General features: G+C 41.6%; 1 protein-coding gene across 5 annotated transcripts in view; it reads left to right on the forward strand.

Moving 5' to 3' along the window:
• pclob (piccolo presynaptic cytomatrix protein b) overlaps positions 1 to 24,350 on the forward strand; it is a 56,233-nt gene that overhangs the window by 15,413 nt on the left and 16,470 nt on the right. For 3 of the 5 annotated variants that reach the window (XM_027272812.1, XM_027272814.1, XM_027272813.1), the window contains exons 12-19: positions 7,959 to 8,909; positions 9,138 to 16,002; positions 16,489 to 18,050; positions 18,172 to 18,437; positions 18,822 to 19,650; positions 19,966 to 21,016; positions 22,932 to 23,000; positions 23,324 to 23,350. In XM_027272812.1, coding sequence (XP_027128613.1) covers positions 7,959 to 8,909; positions 9,138 to 16,002; positions 16,489 to 18,050; positions 18,172 to 18,437; positions 18,822 to 19,650; positions 19,966 to 21,016; positions 22,932 to 23,000; positions 23,324 to 23,350 — 11,620 coding nt within the window. The remainder of the gene's footprint in view (positions 1 to 7,958; positions 8,910 to 9,137; positions 16,003 to 16,488; positions 18,051 to 18,171; positions 18,438 to 18,821; positions 19,651 to 19,965; positions 21,017 to 22,931; positions 23,001 to 23,323; positions 23,351 to 24,350) is intronic. The other 2 variants (XM_027272815.1, XM_027272816.1) reach the window with 2 other exon arrangements.

Raw genomic sequence — 24,350 nt, forward strand, 5'->3', positions numbered from 1 at the left:
TACGCTACTCAGTGCTTTTGTCTAGCAGTAAGTAAAACATATTATAACTAGCTGCCTTGCATATGATACATGTCAGGGCTCGCTTTGCCAGGGCTCTCTTTGTTGTCCCAATAAGCCATGCAACAAAACACCTGAGCATATAAAAGACTGTCTTTGATGTTTATTCTCAAATCTTGTGTAGTTTGTTGTAGTTGGAGTTTGCAAGTAATGCAGTTGATTTTTAGTACTTTTGTGGAATATTCTTCTACAGGGCAACCTAGGCAATAGCCTCTTAGTTCTATTGAAAATGTAGCACACGATTTTCCTCCATTGTTGATTTGATTGTCTTCATAAAGACCATGAATCTCAAATGTGGTGAAAAATATAGGTGAAGGTCCCACAGCAGAGGCAATATATAAAGAGTTACAGTGAATTGGTTTTCAGACTGACATTAAACATAGATCTGTGTGTTGTCAATTAACCTGTGAATTATTGACCTACTTTGAGAGGTCCTCGAACTAAGTTTAAAACATACTTAAATGCAGGTTACGTGTTGACCGCTATCCCTCCACTATAGAGTGACCAGAGTTATTACATAACAACTCATGAGAGGAGTGCTTCAGCAGACTGGCTCGCTAAAAATGTATCAAAGTAATTCAGGGTTGTGCAACAGCATTAGTGAGATGGGATCTGCTGCCATAGCAGACCAGGAAATCTTTATCCCCCATGAGAGATCTGAGATGGCAAAGCCCTGTGATATGCCAATAAGCAGAGGTGAAATGGATTACGTCCAACACAACACAGTGAAGTACATTAGAGTAGAAGACATTTCCTTTCAGGCCATCTGTTTACTCACAGATCAGTGCCTCCATGTAATTCAGCAATTTCCCCTGCAATTCATGTGGGTGCAGTGTTACCTGTGTGTACCTGTACATGTGCTTTATGACGTACCCACGCATGCAGGTCACTGTTAAGTCTTAGGCTGTGTACCCTCGTCTTTTCATATCCTATATGTTTGCTGCAGTAATACGTTCCTCTCTGAACAGCTCACATTTCCCTGTGGGGTTGGTCTGTTTCTGGCAAACGGCATTAACAGTTAATGCCTTAAATAATTTGTAAATGGGTTTTGTCAGACCCAACTAGAGCGATTTGGCAAGCTTTTTATTTTTCTCTCATTGTTATTCCAATGGTCAGTTTTAAAGAGTTCACATGATGAAGTGCTTAAAATGTTTAATTCAATAATGTCCCCTGTCAGTCATTTGTCACTTTACTGGAGGCTTTCAAATAAGATCACCTCTGACTCTACTACTCATAAAGTGATGTCCCATTACATTAAACAGGAGACAAAGTTGGATACATTTAAAAAATATGCAACTTTTATTCATTCATTATTCATGTTTTTTTTTCTTATTTTTTATGTCTGGCTGGCAGTTTTTATAGGATGACATTTGTATGATGATGGGGACAATGTTCTTGCATTCTACTGACTCTTAGCAAACAACAAAAGCCATAACTGGATAAATGTGAGCTTCATTTTTCCCCTTTCCTTTATTTCTGCCTTAAGTTTGGTTTGCCTGAGAGAGACACACACACCCAAATGGCACATTATTATGTAGAACTATCACTCAAAGATATGTGCCTCTTATGTAATTTACACGTCTCACGTTTCTCGTGGACACCAGAGAGGGGGAAGATCCTATGGGGAGAGATTGGATGGGGGAAGGGACAAGCATGGATGACTGCTGCTGTGTGCACAACATGGATTTATTTCTCTTAATAGCAGAGGGAAACAGAAATACATTGGCCTTAACACAGCTGAATAGGATGAGCCGTCATACTTATCGCTGTCCTATGCCCAGTTTTATCCAAAAGGGTTATGACTGCCAGTTCTCTGTCATAAATGTGACTTTTTAGTAGAAGGGCAGAAATACCTCCTTTTAAAATATGAAAAAGACCTGTGAGGTTCAAAAGAAGACGATGCCTCTTCGGGCAAAGTGAGTGCTAGTAGCGAGTCTGTCCATTTTTTCTTTTGCCTGTTCTGCCTCAGTTGATACAATCAAAAGCCTTTGAGTGACTGTTGTCTGATAAGTAGGACACACGTGTGTCGTGCTTTGCCAGTTCAAGCTTTCTCTTTGACAGATGAGAGAGTATGACTGATAGCTTCTCAGTATTGTTTTAAATGTTACCATGCCACTAATACTCTTAAAATGTGGCATATTGTTTTCTTTTTCCAGTACAAAGAAGTCTTCACTCTATATTTTGTTTTAAAATATAGCTACTGACAAATGTCTTTCCATGAGAGACTGATTCATGACTAGATGCATTATCTCTGACACACAGAGCAGCAGAGATTACCCTTAAACCTGCAATCTAACACTTTTTAAGTGTTTTCGTTTGCCACAAAGTTTGTTATATTCTTTGCACACACATACACATACACACATACACACACAAGGTCTATGTGAGATGTTTACAGACTGCTGGCCCCAAGATAAGGAGCAGCACCTAGTGACAGTGTTAAAAATAGTCACTCTGAGGAGAGACCAAGCACAGCCTACCTGCCACATCCCCGTTCACAGCCTCTTTTAGAATGTACAAAGAGGCATACAGTACTCAAACTGACTCCAGACTCTGGACATGATGCTGCATTGTAACTTTCTTGAAATAGTCCCATATCAATGTCATTGACATATCAAAATCATAGTTGTATTTATTGCCACTGCTCTTAGTTGTTTGTCAGGACAGATTCTTGTATTACTCTATTTGCTTTTGAGTGAACAAAGTATGTTATGACTTTTTATGACATTTCAAAGGCTGTGACACAATCCATCAAACTGCACTGATTTTCCTGGATGTGAGAAAAAGATGCATATTGCTATTTTAATACATGCTCTGGCTTTCTGGTGTGAGATGAAGGAACAGGACCTCATCTACTGTAAGAGGTCTGGATTTGTTAATGCAAGTCCTAGTGTTTTTGCTTGTTTATGCCACACCCTCTCAAATTCTCTTCAACCCCAATCTTCACCACATTGCACTTTGCCATCAAAGGCAGGTTTGCTGATGCACCATTTGACAGACTGCAAAAAAACAGGGGGTGTATTTCCTTGTCTTTCGAATGAAGCACTCTGCTTATTACAGATTAGTAGGTCAACATTCTCTATCATCAGAGGACTTGATTTATGTGGAGTTCTGCTCTGTGGGGGCTGCTGAAAGCCAAGTATATTAGCCAGCTACAGCTTGTGCCAAGGGCATCTGCCAGAAAATCAATAAGAAACTTACCAGCTCCAGTATCAACAGCAAGAAAGCACTGATGAGAGGCAGGGAAATAATGGTGTAGTCCACAACCCAAAGGCCATCACTTCAGTATAGCTATTATAAAATGCAAATTACATGAGCACTTTTAGGACACAGTGAATAGTGTCATATAAGAAGTTGTGTGAGTTTGTACAAATGATAGAAACTCAAATTCCTGGGTTGGTTCATCAGTGTGAAAATGGGAGTCACAGGCTTTCCCTGTACGAGCAGTTTGATAGCGGTTTGTGCATCCAAATTTTCCTTTTGATTTACGATGTCTTTGTTAAACCACACACCTGTTATACCTAATGCTGATAGTGAACAAGATTTATTTCCCCTGTCAGTTATCCATAACGCATGGTGGAATGTGCCAAATGCACAAGTAGGATATGAATACCAATTAAATATTAAGGTATTTAGGTATCTTATAGAGTCAGTATTTGAAGGTGAATTTGTGCTGAATGTGAATAGGTTTTTAACATGGTTAACATGTTACATAAATGCAGAATGTCTTTTGCTGTGAATAACGTGAACTGGGCACTTCTTTATACAGCTTTGCAGATCCAGCCTAATTCAGCACGACTGCGTGTCAAGAGCATAATTTCCTGACTGCTGTCATTGTGAAGCTCTGGTAATCCAGCTCACAGGCTAATCGTGGGGAGCAGCCTCTCCCACAGATCCCTACTTGGGGCTCCTGCTCTTTACTTATAAAACAGATTTAATTAGACAAAAGGATAATGGCAGCTTTCCAAACCCTGTGGCTATGATGCATGGCTCTGAGACTGAGGCTGTGAGGCAATGACTGGCGCTGGAGGGGAATGTGATGGGATTAGGTCTTTCTGTTGACTGAGAAGTTCTCTTTCAATCTGATTTAGAATTAGCCGGCCAAATGAGTTATCATATGCAAGGTTGGTGCAATGGTGTTGTGTAAATGTTTATCTTTGCTGATGTGTTTAGCATTAATTTGGCATTTAATACACAATTCAGAAGTGCAACCCTTCGTCTGCATACTGCAATTGCTCTGTTCATCTGTTCTTCACTTGAGTCGAAAAAGGTCAATTACCATGCTGAGACTTGGGCCTGTGTGATATCAGCACACAGGTGTGAAGAGGTGTGAGGGGCAGTGCCATATTTAGATTGCAGGAGACAGGAAGAATACAGTAGACCAGACGAAACACTCAGGAATGCGAGGCCATGGCTCAGCCATCTGTGAACAATGTTGTTTGATCCCTCTCTGTCAGTCATAGTTCATAGCTCCTTTCAAGTTTGTCCTGTTAAAGGGAGTCAGAAGCTGAATGGGGAATAGACCACAATGTCGAATTTTAATGACTTATGCAAATGTGTTTTTTTGACATTCCTATACCTTTTTAACAGCCTGCGTATTGTTAATTTGTGTTCATTTCAGTGTAATTTCTTCAGTGGCTGAAAACAAATGTATGTTACCCTGTTATGATGCAACTGATTGGTGGAATGGCAATGACACACATTAAGAATGGTAAAACCTGCTGTAAATTCGTTAATAATCTTTCCACCAAACTGGCAATTATATACAAGTATAATTCAATTCATTTTCATAGCTGTAAAGATAGCATCAGTGCACATGATCTGGCTTTCATAAAGCCATTGTGCTGGGTCTATAAGATGATCAGTATAGGAGGAAGAGCTGGAGAATTTATAACTTGAATGACCTTGGTACTGACATAATTTTGCTGATTAGCATATGTATGCGACAGAGGCATGTTCCTCGTTATCTGTGATTACATCCTGCAAGGATGACTGAGGAGGAAAGGGGGGAGGAGTAGTATGTGAGCGTGGGATTATATCGTTGCCAGATGTTTAAAACAGAGTACTGGGATATACAGGTTTGTCATTTAACCAAAGAAAAAAAAATCCCCTTAATAATTAACTCTGTTATTTACTCAAGAGACAGTTTTATGAACTATTATATTTTGGGTGATCTAGGTACAATGCATGGCATAGTTATCCTAAGATTGAACTTTTTACTTATGCCCATACAACATGTAGCTGTTTGTTTAACTTCAGAGGTAATCATTAGTGAGGCTGAGCTTGCTTTAGATCAAACTGAGGTTTTGAGAAGATCTGTTGGTTTACAGTACATGTATCATCCAGTATGCTGATGAGGCTGTATTTGTCACTCTTGGAAGCCAACGGGATTATCATATTCCTGAGTGAACCACAACTGACTGAACAAAAGTATCTCAGTATCAATCAAATTAGATACATCAGTATCAGTTCTCATTAGCTGTATGAATCTTTCTTAGTCAGCGAAAGCATTTTACAGCAATGCAGCTAATGATTCCTTTCTTGCAGTGTTGCTGCTGCCCACAGTTTCAGGGTATATAAGCATTTATATTTTCAGCCATGCTGTATTTGCAGTAGATGTGTATGTATGCCAACATGTGTTTATTCCCAAATATCCAATCTCAGTTAACACCATTTGGAAACTCAGAGTTTGAACAAAAAAAATACTATTTACTTCAAGTGATGATATTTCACCAGTTTGCTTTAAATGTTCCCTCTAGCCCTGTATTTCTGTTTAGGAGTGTGATCACAACATGTCTGAGCAGTGTGATATTTTGGGCTTGTTTCTGGGAACAAAAATGAAATGTCTAGCACAGCTGGATTGTAAAAGCAGGCCTAAGCCTGAGTATGACAGAGGGTAGATTACATCACTTACCAAAGCTCAACTTAGCACAAGTTCATAAACTGTGTTATTCATTTACGTCACTGCATCCTGAATTAGAGCTAATCTCCGAGCTGAAATGTCTGTATTTAGAGACACATCGAGATACTTCTCCTTTTTGTAAAGTGCATGAACATTAATGTGCACATGTGGCCATTCTGGTTCCTTAATTAAGATGATTAAGTATGTGTAGGTTCTAAATCATATCTCACAGTTAACACAATTAAAACATAATGGTTTCACAAACAGGATATGTGTGCGGTGTAATCTCCTCCTCTGTCCTGTGTATCAGAACTGCTCTCGCTGGCTCTGCAGAGGCAAGCGCATTGCTGTGATTTGGTCTGCTAGGATGCTACAGACACACTTTTTTTTCTATTGACAGCTCATGCCTTCCTCTCCTCTTTAACTGTTCATTAATGGAGCTTAGATGTGATAAATGTGTCTCCAGAGGATTATTTTTTAAGTCATAGCATTGCTTATAAAATGTGATTAGCTCTTGCAAGGTAAGCATTTTTATTGCTGTCTTACAAGTGTCGTAAGTTATAGTATAATAGCAGTAAGCATGTTAATGCCAGGGACCACAAGCTTCTATTGGAAATGTTATTTATGGTTCAAATTCCTTTCTAAATGTTTTGGTTGCTTGTATTGTCCAGTAATGATAGTGCAGGGTGCAGATTGAATTTATATTACTTTGAGTGCTATGGTATTACTCAGCATAAGAGACTGTGTTGTATTGTAGCATGTTCTTATCTTTAAGTCTGTAGTAGCTCAAAATATGAAAACTATTAAAAGGTACTATCCACTGCAACACACAATACCTCATTGCCACAGCACATCTGACATTATGCAGTTTGAGTGTTTTTTTTTAATTTTTTATAACTAACATTTCACATCATTTCAACTTTAAAGTTGCAGTCTAAGACAAGACAACATATTTGGAACCTGCTATCACTTACAAATTCAATACATATTGAGACACTAAGACAAGAAAACAAAATTGTTTCAAAATTGTGCTTTAGTTATTTCACTCTCTCACATATATTACTGTATTAAGTCTGAATAAAATACAAAGTAAAATAATATAAATTTGTAGATTACATTTCTTTATTATCATTTTAAAAGCATTAATGTAATGTCTCTACAGACCACACACAATAAATGCACTGGATAACATACACTTTATTCTTTTTTATGCATATCAATTAAAAATAAAACCTACCTCCAAGTCTCATGCAACAATCACACATCTAGATGAGTTTATTAGTACAAACTGAATAGCATACAGGCTTGCATTTGTTGTTTTGAAAATCCTAATTTAGTCAGAGATGTTAGATCAGAGATTTTACCATTACCATTATGCATTTTCCAATTGGGTTTGGCAAATGGATTGTAAATGGATTCTCAAAGAACGCAAGTGGGAACAAGAATTTTGCAGGGAGAACTAAGTCACTCTTGACAAGGATATACCAGAATATTATTGTTAAGTCAACAACACTAAAATCCCACTATGAGCAGGAGGTTGTAATGGTAAACAGAGCTGCAGGAGCAAACAGGACTTGGATGAGTGTATTAGTTTAATACAATAGTGAAAAACAGCAGTATACAAACGCCATGGCTGTGGTTAACCCACATTAATATGATTGTGTGTTACTAGTCAGTTGGTAGCCAAGCAGGTGATGAATGAACCACTAATGATGAAGCATGAATAAAGCAGTTGAGCAGCTAATGCAAGCATGGCTTTTGTGCACTGCTTCAGTTATCGTGATAAATAACTTTGATTTAGGCTACAATTAGCAGTAGGACATCAGCTCTTGGTAGCTTAAGTTTGTGGAATAGCTTAATTCTGGATCAGTTAAGTTAGACTTGCTCTAGGCAGGAATTCCCCAAAATGCTATTTTTGTTGTGTAGTGTTAAAAGTTTATTTTTTATTTTTTGGTGCAGTGTGTTTCCTAATTATATTCTTTTGTTTGTTTGGTCACAGAACGAATGGTTGTGTCTGAACTGCCAGACTCAAAGAGCTTTGTTGGGACAGTTGGGAGACTCAGGAAAAATGCCTCAGCCTTCACCTACTTCTGCCAAGCCAGAGACCAAGACCACACTTGTCACCAAAAAGGCAGAGTCCAAAACTGCCCCTACAAAGGCAGAGCCCAACACTACTCCTGCAATGGCAGAAGCCACACCTGTGGTCCCAAAATCACAGCCCACACCTACCCCCATCGAGGCTGCACCAACAGTTTCAACTCTAAATGCAAAGATGGAACCTACATCTTTCAAGATGGAAACTACAGTCACAGCAGCTTCTGCACAAATCGAGACTGAGACCACAATAAAACCCACAACATTAAAGGTTTCACCTGTTACAGCAGAAAAACAGCCTCTGGCAGCATCCACAGGTGAAAGCAGTATACCCACTATGGACCCTATGCAACAGACAGTAGTAACAGAAAAGGTTGAAGTGCCAAACACAGATGTTCCCAACACTGTAACAGTGGGAGAGAAAGAAGAGGTAGCAAAAATGGAGCTCAGTGTAACAGAATTACCCAAAACTGAAGATACTAAGCCTGACTTTTCAAAAGTTGAAGCAGATGCAGCTTCCTCTGAGGCTACAGTTGTACCCGGCCCCCCGAAGGGTGCTATGGCTGGGGTTATTCCAGGGACAGAAACACAACCAGAATTGTCTGCTCCAAACAGGATTATTAAGGAAGTACAGCCTGATGAAAATAAACTGACAGAGCCAACAAAATCTTTACAAAAAATTGAGGTGCAGCCAAAGTCACAAGAACCACAGCTGGTATTGGAAGTAGAGCCAGTCATAGCAGCTGACAGCAAGGAGTTGGCTGATAAGCTGCCTGAAAAGACGGTTGACATCACCTCAACTCTAGAGACACAACCAGTATCTACAGAGAACATCATCATAAAAGTAAGTCCAAAAGTGAGTGCTCTTGATAATTATTATTGTTGCACTGATAAATGTTCAATTTAATATTATAAAATCAAACCATATAAAATAATTCTCCTATATTGATTAAAATGAACTTGAAGATTATATGCCAATGTTGTCTTCAACCTGTAGACATGTAATTCTTAGCTGTGCACCAAGCATTCATTTCCATATGTATATTTGTTTGTTGGATTTATTAATTATTTTTTTGCATTTCAGGAGAAAGATGAAACCAAAAAAGAACCAATGAAAGAAAGAAAAGTCTTACTACCGACTGGCCAGGTTGAACTGGAAAACATAGTTGCCCCTGAGGCAGCTACTAAGCCTAATTCCAAAGCAGAGGAGCATGATGATGATCAACCTCAGATTTTACCCATATCACAGAAACTAGATAAAGAGCAGGTGGTTGTTGATACAACTAAAAATGATATAACTCCATCTATGCCAGTAAAGGATGAGGTCAAAGCTCAGAGAAGACGTCTAAGTTTCCAAGCAATGGATGAGAGCAGTGAAAGTGAGCTCACACCTTCACCCTCACCGAAAGTTCAGAGGAGAACTCTGAAGGTGAGCAATCTTTCATCCAGCAGTGAAGACATGAAAACTGAAAGTGCTGACTCCTATATCGAAGATGAAGAGTTTATACGCAAGCAGATAATGGGTATGGGTGATGACAGAGACATGTCTCTTTCAGAAGATGAAAAAGAAAAGAATTTGGCAAATGAAGAAGCTATCAAAGAAACTGAACTTGATAATGCTTCAGTGACACCCAAATTACAGTCTAGAAAAAGTAGCACAGATACGGAAGACGGCCTCGCCGGGAAAAAATCCATCCCAAAGACTGACACCGAATCTACTCAAGATGTTCCTCAAACAATGCCCAGCACTACATTCAAGAAAGCTATTCCAGTCATAAGACAGAGACAAAGCACAGATGAAGAAGTAGAGAGCATCACAGAATCCCTGTCAAAGGGATCATCGAGTGTTCAGGCATCTAGCTTTACTCCAGGATCTTCACCTACGTCAGCCTCATCTCTGGAGGAGGACAGTGATAGCAGCCCCAGTCACAGGAAAACCAGTGGGGACAAACAACATCGCAAAGGTAAACACAGGCAACCAACCCAGCCTCTCCCTACCATTGAAGACTCCTCTGAGGATGAAAAGATGAGGGAGGAAGAAAAGTCTAGGAAAGACAAAGATGAACTTAGGACCAGTGGCCAGTCACTGTCTCCAACTGAAGATGTTTCCTCAACAGAGGATCTGAGACAGGCTACATCTGGCTCTGAGTACTCTGCCAGTATAGAATCAGAACCAGAGGCTAGGCGGGCTGTACAGAGAGGAAGTAAGCCTTCACCAACAGTGATGCCATACTTTTCTTCGGATCCTTTCGAAGAGAAAGACACCATAACAAAATCATTAAGGAGTGCTGAAGAAGCATATGAGGAAATTATTCAGAAGACAAAAGCTATTCCAGGGGAGAGTCCTGATATTGAGCCCCTCTATGGAGGAATGTCAATAGAGGACTATCTTTATGAATCCTTAGTTGAGGAGCCTGAAATTCAGATGAGTAACTTTCAAGAAGAACTGAAACAAGATATTGGCTCTGAATCTCTCAAAAAACTCAGGTCTCCAGAGGAGGTGTATGAGGAGATGATGCAGAAAAAGAGAGAACTGATGATGATAGAGCAAGAGTTTCAACAGGCTCAGACAGCCATGGAATCTTCCTCATTAGGAGCTTCTGTTACTGAGCCTCCGTCAGTTACTGAGACGTGCATGGTGACCATACCCACAGAAGAGACATCCCTCACTGGACAAAGCGATATGCTTCTTACAAGTACTGAAAATTCCAGTGAAGTTGCAGTGAAGAAAAAGAAACGGCCAGCTCCACCACGCCCCTCTGAACCCCCTAAGCGCTCTGAGGTCACTGTTGGTCCCAGTATTCCTAGTGGATCTATAGGTTTTGTTAGGCCTATGGTTCCCCAAGACCCTGCATTCAGGAAGGCACTGTTTCCCATACCAGACCTCAAGATTACCCAGTGTTCATCTGGGGAGGAAGAGGATGACAGTCTTGCAGACGAGTATGGTGTTGGTATTTCCTCTGACATTACACCCAGTGATGACTCTGAGACCAAAGAGGATCCATCTATAAGCCCACCTTTGTCTGAAATTGCTGAAATGGAACCTATCTGTGTTGTCTGTGAAATTCCAGAGCCAAAACCTATTCCAACTCCAATATCAGCCCCAGAACTAACCACCACACCATCCCCTGTATCACCAATGTCACCTCTAACTTCACCAGCAATTTCAGATTCCAGTTTGGCATCTAATGCTACATCTTCACCATCATTCCAGGCTCAAACTCCTCTTTCATCTGATTCAACTCCAATGTCTACACCAACACCCCCAACTTCATTTATAACCCAATCACCCCCAGAGATCTTGCCACCATCACCAGTCCTAACTGCAATACCATCAAGTCCCACTCCAGCCACAGTTATAGTTACAATACCAGATGTGGTATCTGATCCACCCAAAGCACCAACAACTGCTTTAGTTCAAGTTAAGGCTTCTACACCGGAAGCACCAACTCCAGCCCAGGTGGAGATGGCTACCCCTGTACCTATTGTTCAAATGCCAGACTTGGTTTCATCTCCATCTCAAGTGCCTATTGAGGCTCCAGCTGTTGCACAGGTCACAGTACCGAGTCTAGCACCTGTTGTTGTTTCAGCTCAAGCTACAGCACTAGTTGCAGCTACACCTATTGTTGTCTCCTCTCCAGCTTCAGCCCTTGTTTCTGCTCCTGTCACTCTGGCTTCATGTCCTGGGCCAGTTATAGTCAAGATGCCTGACCTAGTTTCAGCAACATCACCAATCTCTGCACAAACCCCATTACCAGTCTCAGCACTCATAACTACTCCGGCTCAAGTCCAAACTAAAGTACAACCAACTGTTCCATCTATGGGTCCAGTGGTGGTCCCGGCTTTGGCTCAAACAGCCCAGATGCCTGCACCAATTTCAGCATCAACTACTGTAGTCAAAAAGAGGGTCCCACCCCCTCCTCCCCCTCGGTCTACGTCAGTTTCATTACCTGAACCTACTCCAGAGCTGCCACTTCTAAGGACTGTTCAGCATGCCCCCCCTACTGTGACTACTGCCGTAACTATGGGAACCGCAGTGGCTGGCCAGCCAATCCTGCAGTCTGTGGTTGTGGATATACAGCCAGGAATGGAAGACATTCAACCAAATAGTGTGGCTATACCTCAAGTAGTGACCCCAACCAGACAAGGGCATGTAGTCATTATAGTGCCCAGTGTGGAAAACATACCTATGCTTGGACAAAGTCCACAAGATATTGCTAACACAGGGCCAATTGTTTCCACTGCCTCTCTAGCACAACACAGTGAAGTAGCCACGCACCCTGCTTCAAATATTCCCAGCACAGATACAGCTTCACTATCCACTAAAGTGTCAGCAGTGCCAGTGGCTTCAGCTCCACCACTTCCACCTAAACCTCTGACAGGGCCAAAAGTTATAGACACAGTAGAAATACCTGTAGCAGATACACCTCCACCACCTCCTACTACTGCTGAACCCAAGCCACTTGTTTATCCAAAGCCACTGGTTCCCACTGCAGTGACAACTGCTACAGTAACAGTAGCACAAGCTTTTGTTACAGCAATTGGACCTACTCAAATCGCTAAGCCTCCTCCACCCATACCACCTAAGCCCATATCAATTCCAGCAGGACTTGTTTTCAGCCACAAGCCAGGAGAGAGTGTCAAGCCACCTCCTCCTATGGTTCCCAAAGCTGCAACACTGCCCAGGACCAAAGAACCTCCAAATGCTTTGTCACTTAGCTTGACAAGACCTGTGGAGTCTAGGTTGGGAGCAACATCACCAAAGTCCCCTTTGTCCCCAAGATATGCCAAATGTTTGCAAACATATGTGGTTATAACCCTTCCATCTGAGCCTGGGTCACCAACAGAAGGCATAACAGTCCAGGCACCTGTAAGACGAGGCTCCATTCCATCTACCAAAGTGTCAGGGGTACGGACCACACCTTTAGAGCAGAAAACACCCACTGAGGCATTCTCAGCACAGGCTACAATTAGGAGAGCCTCTGTCCCCACTGTAAGACATCCACCTCCAGTAGCCCCCATTGTGGTAGAAGAGCAAGTGACACCCTCTGAGGTAGTGACTACTAACGTGCAAGCCAGGAGAGAGTCTGTGCCTTCTGTAGTGCAGCCACCACCACCTGTAGCTGATGTCATTGCAATGTCATCAGTTCAGGACACATATATTCAGGTACATAGTGTACCTCTTCCAATTAAAAAACCATATGTACAACAACAACCAATTACTCAGCCACTGCCCCCACCTAAGACCATGTCTGAGATTATCACAATGCCCCCAGAGCCAGAGGTTCTTATGCATCCCCTAATAGTCCAAGCCACAGCAAGAGGACAGTCTATACCATATGTTTCTCAGCATCCAAACATAGCCACTGAGGTCACAACAGTTGCACCAGAGGTTTCAAATGCAACACTAGTTCCTCAGGTTCCAATACCAATGGTACCTTTGCAGCCACAGCCTCTGACAGACATTGTTGCTATACAACTGCAAACAGAGGTACCTTTAGATGTACTAGTTCCCCAAGATAGACCAGCTGCAGTCCCCTCAGCTACTCTTTACCCACAAGTTGCAGATGAAATTGAAACACCACAAAAAGAACAGGATATGCCTACTGATGTCATTGTCACTGAGGCAGTTATGATAAGATCGCCAATACCAGGAGTAAGTCAGCAAATACCTGTTCAACAGCAACCGACAATTGTTGAAGCAATGGCTCAGTCTACAGAGCAAAAATTGCCAACAAGTTTTACCAGTATTCATACCATTGCTGAACTCCCATCAGTACCACAAACTGTTCAACCATTAGAAGTCCTGCCTTTAGTGACAGAGCAACTATCTACAAAGCAACCACTTCTTGTAACTGAGGTGGTGACCCTCCCAACAAAGTTTGGATTGCCTACAGAGATTGTTAAAACTGGCGTTGCTGATAGACTACCAGAAGTGTCAACAGTATCTCCAGTACCTCATCCTCTACCTGTAGTAGCTGACGTTACTCCAACACTTCAGTTAATGCCAGTAACTACAGTTGCTACAATGATAACACCTACAACTGGTGTACTATCACCATCGCCTCTTGTGATGGTCCAACAAATGGCAGTACAGCCAGAAGTACCTGGTGCCACTTATGTACCACAGATCTATGGACCAATTACACCCTCAGTCATGTCACAATCAACACCACCACTGGCGGTCATAGCATTGCAGCCTGAATGTGAAACACCTACAGCGATTATAACAAGGGATGTTGATGTCAGAAGAACTTCAATACCATCATCAGTGATGCAGCCGGAGGCAGTGCCTGAAATGCCAGTTGGAGTTATTACAACTGAGGAAATCACCAGTAGGAGGAGGACGTCTATATCATCCATAGTACAGCCACCATACACGACGAGTGAGATATTTACTTATCCTGTAGAATATGAGAAGCCCACACAGGTGGTAACAACTGAGGCCTTTGCTGCCACCAGGAGAGAGTCCATAACCATGCAGCAACCATTACCATTGGCACAGGTAGTAAACATTCCAGCTGAAAGAGATGTTCCTATTGATGGCCATAATATCCAGGTTCCCTACAGAAGAGTATCTATTTCGTCAACAGAACAACCACCACAGGTATTAACTTATTCATCAGAATATGACAAACCTCTGGAGATAATCACTACTGAGGCATACAGCAGGAAAACCTCAATTCCTACTGTACCGGACATTCCCCAGGGTGTATCTGTGGCTCCAGTCACTATCACTAAAATTCAGTCTATTGAGAGCCAAGAGATTCGAGGACCAGAGAAGGTGGTCTCCAGCATGAGTCACATGTATTCTTCTTCAATTTCCACTTCAGGCCAGCCTCCTGAAAGCCTACCTAGCCTGGTCACTCAGGTGGTCACCACTGAAGTCCAGAGGACCACTGTTTCTGTTGTCCATGAAAGACTTCCACAGATCCCTCCACCCAGTGTAGCAATCACTATACAACCAGATGTAGCTAAAGTCCAGCATTTGCCAAAACAGAATGGGAAGATAATCTACTCTGGTGATGTCATTGATTTACGTACCATGAAGGCCGGCGTAAAGATGACTGAACAAGGCATGGACCTGACCCCACCTGAGTCAGGTCGACAGTCTATTTCAAGTGACTCTAGTGGGCGTCAAATCACTGCTGTGCAACCTAAGATAGTAAATCTTAGTACAGAGATCACCCCTTCAACCACACTGTCTGTTGTCACTGACAGCATCACAATAGTCACATGTACAGCCACCATTGCGTCATATAACAACACTCCAGCAGAGAAACCACTTGATTTGCAGGGCCCTGTTACAACATTACCTTTGCCTCTCACCACATACAAACCATTTGAACCGCTAGCACAGATTGTATACAGACCTGTGAGCTCCCAGGCTTTAGTCAGGGCTGTAGCACCCACAGCTCAAGACATACCCATTAATCTTTCCTTTGGAGTCACCTCAGGAGGCAACCAGCCAATTACTTCAGCCCCAGAAGCTATCAGCAATGGAGGTCCTGTCCTTTCTCTAGAGGCCACAGGGGCCATGGATTTGTCAAACTACAGACCAGTAAGAGCTATGGTAGCTTTGTCTGCCACAAGCCCAGGAGTAGTGACTACTGTTGTAGAGGATGATGGGACTCCAGTTGACCTTACAGCTGGAAGGAGGAGTGTGTGTTGTGATGTCATTTACAAGCTACCATTTACAGGAAGCTGCAGAACACAGCCCCCTGTTACAACCCAACCTGACAACCGTTTTGGATATAGAGATGACCACTACCAATATGATAATGCTGGACTGTATGGCATCAAAGGCATGAACGGTATAAAAGCCTCAATGTCAGAGACCAACCTGACAGAAGCAGGACTGTTTTCCTATGATCCAAAGAATGACTATGATTATCTCAGTGGATCTTCAGATGGTGCTATAGACCTCACTGCTGCTAAACTTTCTAATGGTGAGTATTTCTCCATGCTTGCAAATTTAACATTACTATCGTCTATGCTTGTTTTATAGTTTTGCACTTGATTGATTTAATAGATGTGAAACATAAAAAATTCCTTCACTCTTTAAGTTGTATTGTTAAAGAAAAATTATTTGCGTTGTTGTTTCCCTTTAAATGTATTAACTGATGCTTTCCTTTAATTATTTTATTTGCTTTGCTGTTTAACATGCATGCTTTATTAAATATTAACACCTGCATGTTCTTATTGTTTTTTTCTTTTGTCTTCATACAGATGCATGTGTGTGCCTGCGTGTGCTCCCTCAATATTTTGGTTTTGCATCTTGCTAGCCAAAATGACTATAGATATGCATGTGCAAAGGGAGTCTTTTTGAATCCTTTTCTTATTTTAAATTCTTCAACTCATATACAACACGGCATGTTTGTTTTTTAAAATTAAAATATATTTGATAAAGTAAAATATATCTTTGATTATGGCAGGTAAAGCTCTAGACTACACTAGCAAAGCTACTGGAGGCTACCCTGGAATGACGACTGCACAATACTCCCAAGTCCCTGCAGCTGGGTTTGGAGTAAATAGTGTTCTGAGAACCTCAGATGGAATAGTTTATTCCTCTGTTGCTGCCCCAGTTCCATCCACATATGCAATTACAACTCAACCAGGCTCTGTCTTTAGCACTACCTTAACACCTACATCAACAGTCCAGAACCAATCAGTGCCACATCCATATGGTTTCATCCAAAGTACAGACGCAGGACAGATAATCCCTTTTGACACAGGGCTACCTAAGGAACTTCTACCCACTGCTTTGGCTGACATAATAACAGGCTATCCGGACATGTACTCAGACACCACCCTGGAAGCAATTGCTGCCTCTCTGGATGCCTTAGCCTCCTCCCCAATATTCCCTGGTTTAGACAACACCAAGATGGCCCAGTATCAAATGGAAAGGGAGTTTCTAGAGCTTGAGAAGCTTAAGCAGCTTTGTCTTGCCGAGGAGCTGGAATGGGAGAGGCAGGAGATCCAGCGATACCGTGAACAGGAGCAACTTATGGTCCAGAGGGAGCTTGAGGAGCTTCAGGCTCTGAAACAACAGCTTCTCCTACAGCAAGAGGAAGAACACCATGCCCACATGGTGGCCCAGCAAGAGACATATGCCCAGCAGAAAGAACAGTTGCAGCAAATCCAACTACTCCAACTGCAACTCCAGCGACAGCTAGACGAGCATTATGGTAGCACTGGTACCACAGGAAACCTTCTAGAAGCTAAATATGCAGGGGTAGGTGACAGTGGCCAGTACTGGCCTGTCAAAGACGAGTCTGCAGTTCCATTGACACAGTGTGAGGAAAGTCAGGACCAGCTTAATGTAGTTAAAAAGCTTCAAGCTGATCAGGACACAGGGAAAAAAATAATTGATAGTGGAGTGCAGACAGATGATGAAGACTCAGCAGAGAAGCAGCATGTAGGAAGGAGAAAAAAGAATAAGAAAAATATTGATAGCTCAGCTCAGACTGATGATGAGGACCAAGATGAATGGGATGCTCCCACAAAAGCTCGACGACGCTCTCGAAAACATAGCAGTGAAGGGAAACATAGCTCCAAGGTCTCAAGCATTGCAATCCAGACAGTGGCAGAGATATCTGTCCAGACTGACCACTCTGGAACTATCAAACGACCCAATGTCCAGATGGACACTAAAGTGGAAATCATCAAGCATATCTCAGCTCCAGAGAACTCTCAGAGAGGTGGCAGTCTCAGCTGTCAGACAGACTCAGAGAGAAGACATCCACCCATTGAGGTGGGCTACAGTACACACCTAACAGCAGATGTCCCCTCTAGGTCTAAAGTCTTCTACAACCCGGTCTCCCCCCTCTCCCCGGAAAAGTCACTTGGAGGGCAGAGAATGTTGACTGCTGACCCAACAAGATTTTCCTCTGGTCCTCGGATATTAAAGGCTGGTCAAAAGTCTTTATCTGATCCTAAATCCCTTAGTCCTTCCACAGAAGACAGGATGGGTGGATATTATGCAGACAGCTATTCTGTAAGTAATAGCAAAATATAACTAGAACTCTCTTATCATCTTATCATAATTTATAAGGATAGATTCTGTTTTAATCCTCACTTAATGATTTACAGATGTTGATTTTGTTTTTGTGTTCTAGGGCCGAGGCTCTCCCTCTGGTACAGGTAAGAAGGTAAAACGGACACTACCAGACCCCCCTCCCGAGGATGACTCTCTGACTGGACGGTCAGGCTACAGCACCAACTCTGCTCGTCGCCGTCTTGCCCGCAGTACAACAATGGCCCGTGCAAAGATCCTGCAGGACATTGACAAGGAGCTTGATCTGGTGGAGAGAGAATCTTCAAAACTTCGCAAGAAACAGGCTGAGCTAGATGAAGAGGAAAAGGAAATTGACGCCAAGCTACGGTGAGATGCTGCAGATTGAGCCTTAAAAGAATTCAGGATATAGAGTTTTTGTTCACTCCCTGTGACATTTATTAATTAAGTAACAAATGTCAATAATATGTCATACATTGCGAATGATGAATCAAAAAAGATTCATTGCATTCGTCCATGTCATGCAATCATTATTCCTAATTCATCTGCATGATTCCCCTCTTACCTTAATAGCTTATGGGCTAAAAGGCTGCCTTGACATCACTCAGTGAGACCTCTCCACACTCACACATAGTAAAAGGTACTATTGTGTGAGAACCCAGAACATTGTTTGCCTCTTTGGTTGTAACGTTCATAGACTTGTTAGTGCTAAAATTGTAAAACAATGTCTACACTATTTTATTATTATTGTAGGTACCTGGAGATGGGTATCAACCGGCGTAAGGAAGCCTTGCTGAAGGAGAGAGAGAAGAGAGAGAGAGCCTATCTCCAAGGGGTGGCAGAAGAAAGAGACTACATGTCAGACAGTGAGGTTAGCAACATCAGAGAAGCCAGGGGTGATGGCCTGGAGAGACCACGGACAGCTCCCCAGTCAGAGTTTGACCAATTCATCCCTCCACAGACAGAAGCTGATTCCCAGTACAACACACTAACTAGTCCCTACTCTCATTATGCCCAGTACGTTCCCCAGACCCAAACCACCAGCCACTACACCCAACAAAACCTATATCAGCAGCAGTCCCTTTACCACCAACAGGTGTCTCCTTACCCAACCCTATCCCTCTCCCATGCCCAGACTCAGCCTAGCACCTACCAACATGCTTTGCTCTTGCAGCAAGGAAAGCAGCGACAAACCACCCTTTCCGATTTAGAGCCCAAGATCACCACAAACTATGAAGTGATGCGCAACCAGCCTCTGCTCATTGTGCCAACTTCCACAGAAAGTGGCTATGGGGTGGCTCACTTGGGGGGAAAGTATGGCAACTTGGACTTGAGGTTAGGGCTAGAGGAGAGGAGCATGGCATCTAGTCCCATGTCTAGCATTTCTGCTGATTCCTTTTATGCCGATATTGACCACCACAATGCCAGGAACTACGTGCTGATAGAGGACATAGGGGAGCTCACCAAGGCCTCAACAGGGCTGAGCAACACTGGCTTGGGTTCTGGATTCAACCTGCCTAATAAGGAGTTGTCCAAAGCAGACAGACTACTCAGGGCAGCAGAAGTCAGGCGCACAGCAGAGGTAAATACTGTACTGTTATATTATCCTCTATTTTAACCTTCCTCATCTCTTTGTGTGTATAGCCTGTTTGGAATGTAGCAAAATGGATGCCAGGAAAACAGAACTGTTGTATTGGCCAAACAGATAAACAGATGACAATGTCTATAGAGATATCCGTTCTTAGAGGTTAAGCCTTTATAGTACACACTTCAGTTATTGCTCACTTACTCTTGAGATATATATAACCCACATGAAATGTGTTATTATGTAGGTTTAAGTCAGGTTACTGAAAACAGAAAATCACTAAATCTGTGGCATATTATTTTTCCTTTTTAGGTGGCAGATTTTTTAGGCACATCTCGGCTTCAGGGTTATAGTAAAGGAGAAGATGACACTATGGAGGAGCCTTATGAGCTGAAGCTACTGAAGCAGCAGATCAAGCAGGAGTTCAGGCGAGGAACTGAGGGACTAGAACACTTAACAGGTCTGGGCCTGCCCCAGTATCTCCCTAGTGATAGCAGTTTTCGCCACTTCCCTAAAGGAGAAAAATATAGCATCGGCAGGCTTACCCTTGAAAAGCAAGCTGCAAAGCAGCTACCTGCAGCTGTGCTTTACCAGAAACAGATGAAGAACAAAAAGGCCCTAATAGATCCGAAAGCCATCACGAAATTTTCCCCAATTCAGGAGAGTAGGGACGTGGAGCCTGACTTTGGCAGCTATATGGGATCTGGGGCCTCCTCTGTGACCAATCTGGCTGCCACAGCTAGGTTGCTTCAGGACGAGATTACATTTGGGCTTAGAAAGAATTTGTCGGAGCAGCAGAAATATTTGGGCTCTTCCCTGGGGGCCAACCTAGCTGGCTCTCTTAATCTTGGGCAGTCCCTTGGACTGGGACCCACTATCAGGGCCACTGCCCAGGATGATGGCACCTACCCAAGTGGCACTCGTTCCCGACCCTCATCACGCCCCTCTTCCCGCCCCTCTTCTGTCTACGGCTTGGATCTATCTATCAAACGGGACCTATCCAGTTCCTCACTTAGACTTAAAACAGAAGGAGAGGTTCTGGATGCAGCATTTGCCCCTGGGGTGGCCAGAGCAAAACCCACAAGTTTACCTATCAGCCAAAGCCGGGGCCGTATCCCCATTGTGGCTCAGAACTCTGAGGAGGAGAGCCCTCTGAGCCCAGTGGGGCAGCCTATGGGTATGGCTAGAGCCTCAGCTGGACCTCTCCCTCCCATTTCTGCTGACTCCAGGGACCAATTTGGCTCTAGCCATTCCCTACCAGAAGTACAGCAACATATGAGGGAGGAATCTCGGACACGTGGCTATGATCGAGACATCGCATTCATCATGGATGACTTGCAAGGTGCCATGTCTGACAGCGAAGGTAAATGGAGGCTGAGACTGTTGCAGAAACTCGACTGTGTGGACCTGCTTGTCACGCATGCTAATGCTGAGTGGTCTTACTGACTTTGTGCATTAACTGTTTTTTTCTCAATGGTCAGTTCTTCAGATAAGTGTTGTTGGTTGTTTGTTTCTATCTTTCTCTATGTCATAGTAGATGTCACATTAGATGTTTGCATGCTATTTCCTTTGTTTTGAATATCTTAATCACCTATACATAATACTCTTGGCCTGAGTTTATGTATGTCACTAATCAGTTCTATCCATGTTTGTTCTGTGATTTCATAAGCATGCTTTGTCTTTTTCTTTTATGTTTTTAATTTTTTTTAATTTTTACTTCACAGTTAAATAATCACATTTTTTTCTTAAAACTAAGTGGGAACACAATTGGTATGCACAAAATCTATGGGCTTAAAATTCATTAATTATTGTCCATATTACGGCTGCCTTATTCTTAGTGAGAGCCCTTATTGATGTGAGCAATACATATTTTAAATATAAACTATCTGCACTGGGCACATTCAGTGAATGCATGGTACATATAACATAGTCTTTGAGAATTCACTCCTGCATATATTTATGTTAAGAGATGTTGTACTACACATTAGTGGTATATTATTTTTTAATCTTAAAAAGTGAGGTACCCAGAAAAGGTTTTGGCACAAAATATACAAAATAAAAGTTGTGCAATAATAGAACAATGCAATATTTATTCGTCATCTCATATGTGCCTCATAAACATTAATCACTCAAACTTATACTGTATATAAAATATATTGTACATGTTTCAAAATGTTTGGTTAATTGTATTCAGTGTTTTGAGATGCTGTATAGACCATCTTTCTGCAGAAACCTGTAGTAAAGGACTTTTATATGAAGGTATGACAAGGAGTGTCTAGGGATTCTCTTTTTCTTTTTTCAGTCGTCCCCCACCAATCCACAGAGTAGAATAGTGCCTGTAAGAAGTAGGCCATTGCCTCAAAAAGAAATATATTTACTTTTCTAAGGCACCCTTTCAGCTATTTTTGAGAACTAGTACCCATAAGTTTAAAGAAATACTGCTGAATCATGGTTTCTGGATGTACCGCAGGTGCAGTCAAGGCATTCACTTTGTTTAGTTACTTCTTACTCTAATTCTGGCAAGTCAGCGTAATGTACCATTTTAAAAGTTACAGGAGATTTTGTACATGTCAACCCATACTACAATGCAATGACTAAAAGTTATGTGTACTGTTTAAAATTACATTTAGCTTCATACTATTGTGTCTCATTTGTGTTGTGTTAACAGTATGTCTTTGTTTTTATATATCTTTAATTTTCTATCTGTATCTGGTTTTGCATCCTTGCATGTTGTGCAATACATACGTTTTCCATTTCCATCTTAATAAAGTGAATGTTTTCTGCTTGTTGGTTGTTGCTGTGGATGTCCCATTACTATGTGAGATGTCTATGTCCCCTAGTGATTGACAGCAAATATTGATTCACTATCCCCATCTCTGTAAGTGTGGGATTGGTAGTGTTCCATTAGGTTAGGTAAATCAATTTAGGTGGATATCAATATGCCATATGAAAAGTTAGTTAATTATTTTTATTATTTAATTAGATAAATTATTGTTATTGCATTTAGTAGTAACAAGTACACATGGCAAAAAATAAAATGCAACACAAATGGCCAAAGTCTCTTGCGAAACACTTGAATGCCTGATGAAATGGGTTTCATGTCATCCACATCAACAGATAAGTATCACAATGCATAACAGTAAGGAATATGTTTTGCAACTTTAACTGCTTCTGGACCATTTACAAAGGAGTAGTTAATTAGTATAATTACATTCTTGGTAAGAAACTGATATTTGTCCTGACCCCATGTAAAAAGTGTCCATTTGCCTTGATTACAGCACTAAGTGAGTCCATGCTGGCTTTGAACAGAGATGATGCCAGAATCTTTCATGAAAGTATCAGACACGGTAGAGTATCTTACAGTACTAGTTAAAAACCCTCACTTTGGTACTACTATGGCTCATTCTGCCATTAATTCATAGATAGTATTTTTCCCTCAAATGTATTGTTTTCATAATGCATCTGCTTAAATTTGTAAACTGTCAGATGGTCTAGTAATGTCAGACTTGCAGTAATTTCAAGCATGAATCTTACATTGACTACTGCTTTCAGTGCATGTGCTGAAGTATTCTCACAATACAAATCTAGTCTTACACTTTATGTAGTTTGTTAGATTAATGAACATATGTTGATCACATTTCTGAAAAAAACATATAACTTTGTACCCCAGCTGGAGGCCCAAACTGGAATATAGAAGGTGAGACAGCATCTGAATTTCCATGTAGTTACAGTAGAGACTGTATGCCTCCATGCCGTACATCATGGTTCTGAATGATCCACTTCTCTGAATGATTTTGTAAACATCCCAGACTCATTCTGGAATGACCTACATCTCAGCAATATATAATACATGTCATTTAGCAGCTCTCTAGTAGTTGACATGTCGGATCCATTCTGGAATGAACCCCATCTCAATGACACTAAATATATTTTTATGCATCATATACTGTAGTGACTTTAGTTCTACATCATTCTGGAATGAATGCACATCCCAGTGGTTCTGTAAGCATATCAGACCCATTTCCAGTATCCATGTTCATGCACTTCTGCAAAAAATCACGTGTATATTGTGTGATCATGCATAAGTGTTACCACAAAAAGGCGTTTGAATTATTATACAGTGCTATTATTATACAAAGGCTTTTTTTTTTCTTTTTTCTTTGCAATTTTTTTTCTGAAGGTCGATGTTGCCAATGTTTACTGTTTCCATTTTCAGAAAACTAATACTGATAAGTGCTTTTTAATCCAAGAAATGTAGATATCAGGCAACATTTACCTTCAGCATAAATGGTCATCAGGCCTTTTCTTTTCATCATTACTTGTGCATCTCCTTGGTGGAATTAGTTTACTGATAATACAAAGAGACATTTGGCAGACCTGTGCACATTCTATCCTTTGTGAAAATCTGTTGCACTGAACACCAAAGTGATGACATTTATAATGTAGAACATTCCCCACCTAACCTGCCTTGTTACCATGGCTTTAAATTATTTTTTAATTATAGTTATTTAAAGTTTTCTGAGCTTTGCAATCATGAGGCTAAATGTGGTACAAGACATCCAATATCTTTCAAATGTTGCATTATCGTGCTTAAAAGGTATTAGATGTCTGATGAGCTTTGGGGCTTTCACAGCACGCTGCACTTACAGCACTTCATACAAACATTAACATAGTACAGTACTATTCCAAAAGCTACA

The sequence above is a fragment of the Larimichthys crocea genome, chromosome XXI (genome assembly GCF_000972845.2).
Source record: "Larimichthys crocea isolate SSNF chromosome XXI, L_crocea_2.0, whole genome shotgun sequence".
In the NCBI taxonomy this organism is placed as follows: domain Eukaryota; kingdom Metazoa; phylum Chordata; class Actinopteri; family Sciaenidae; genus Larimichthys; species Larimichthys crocea.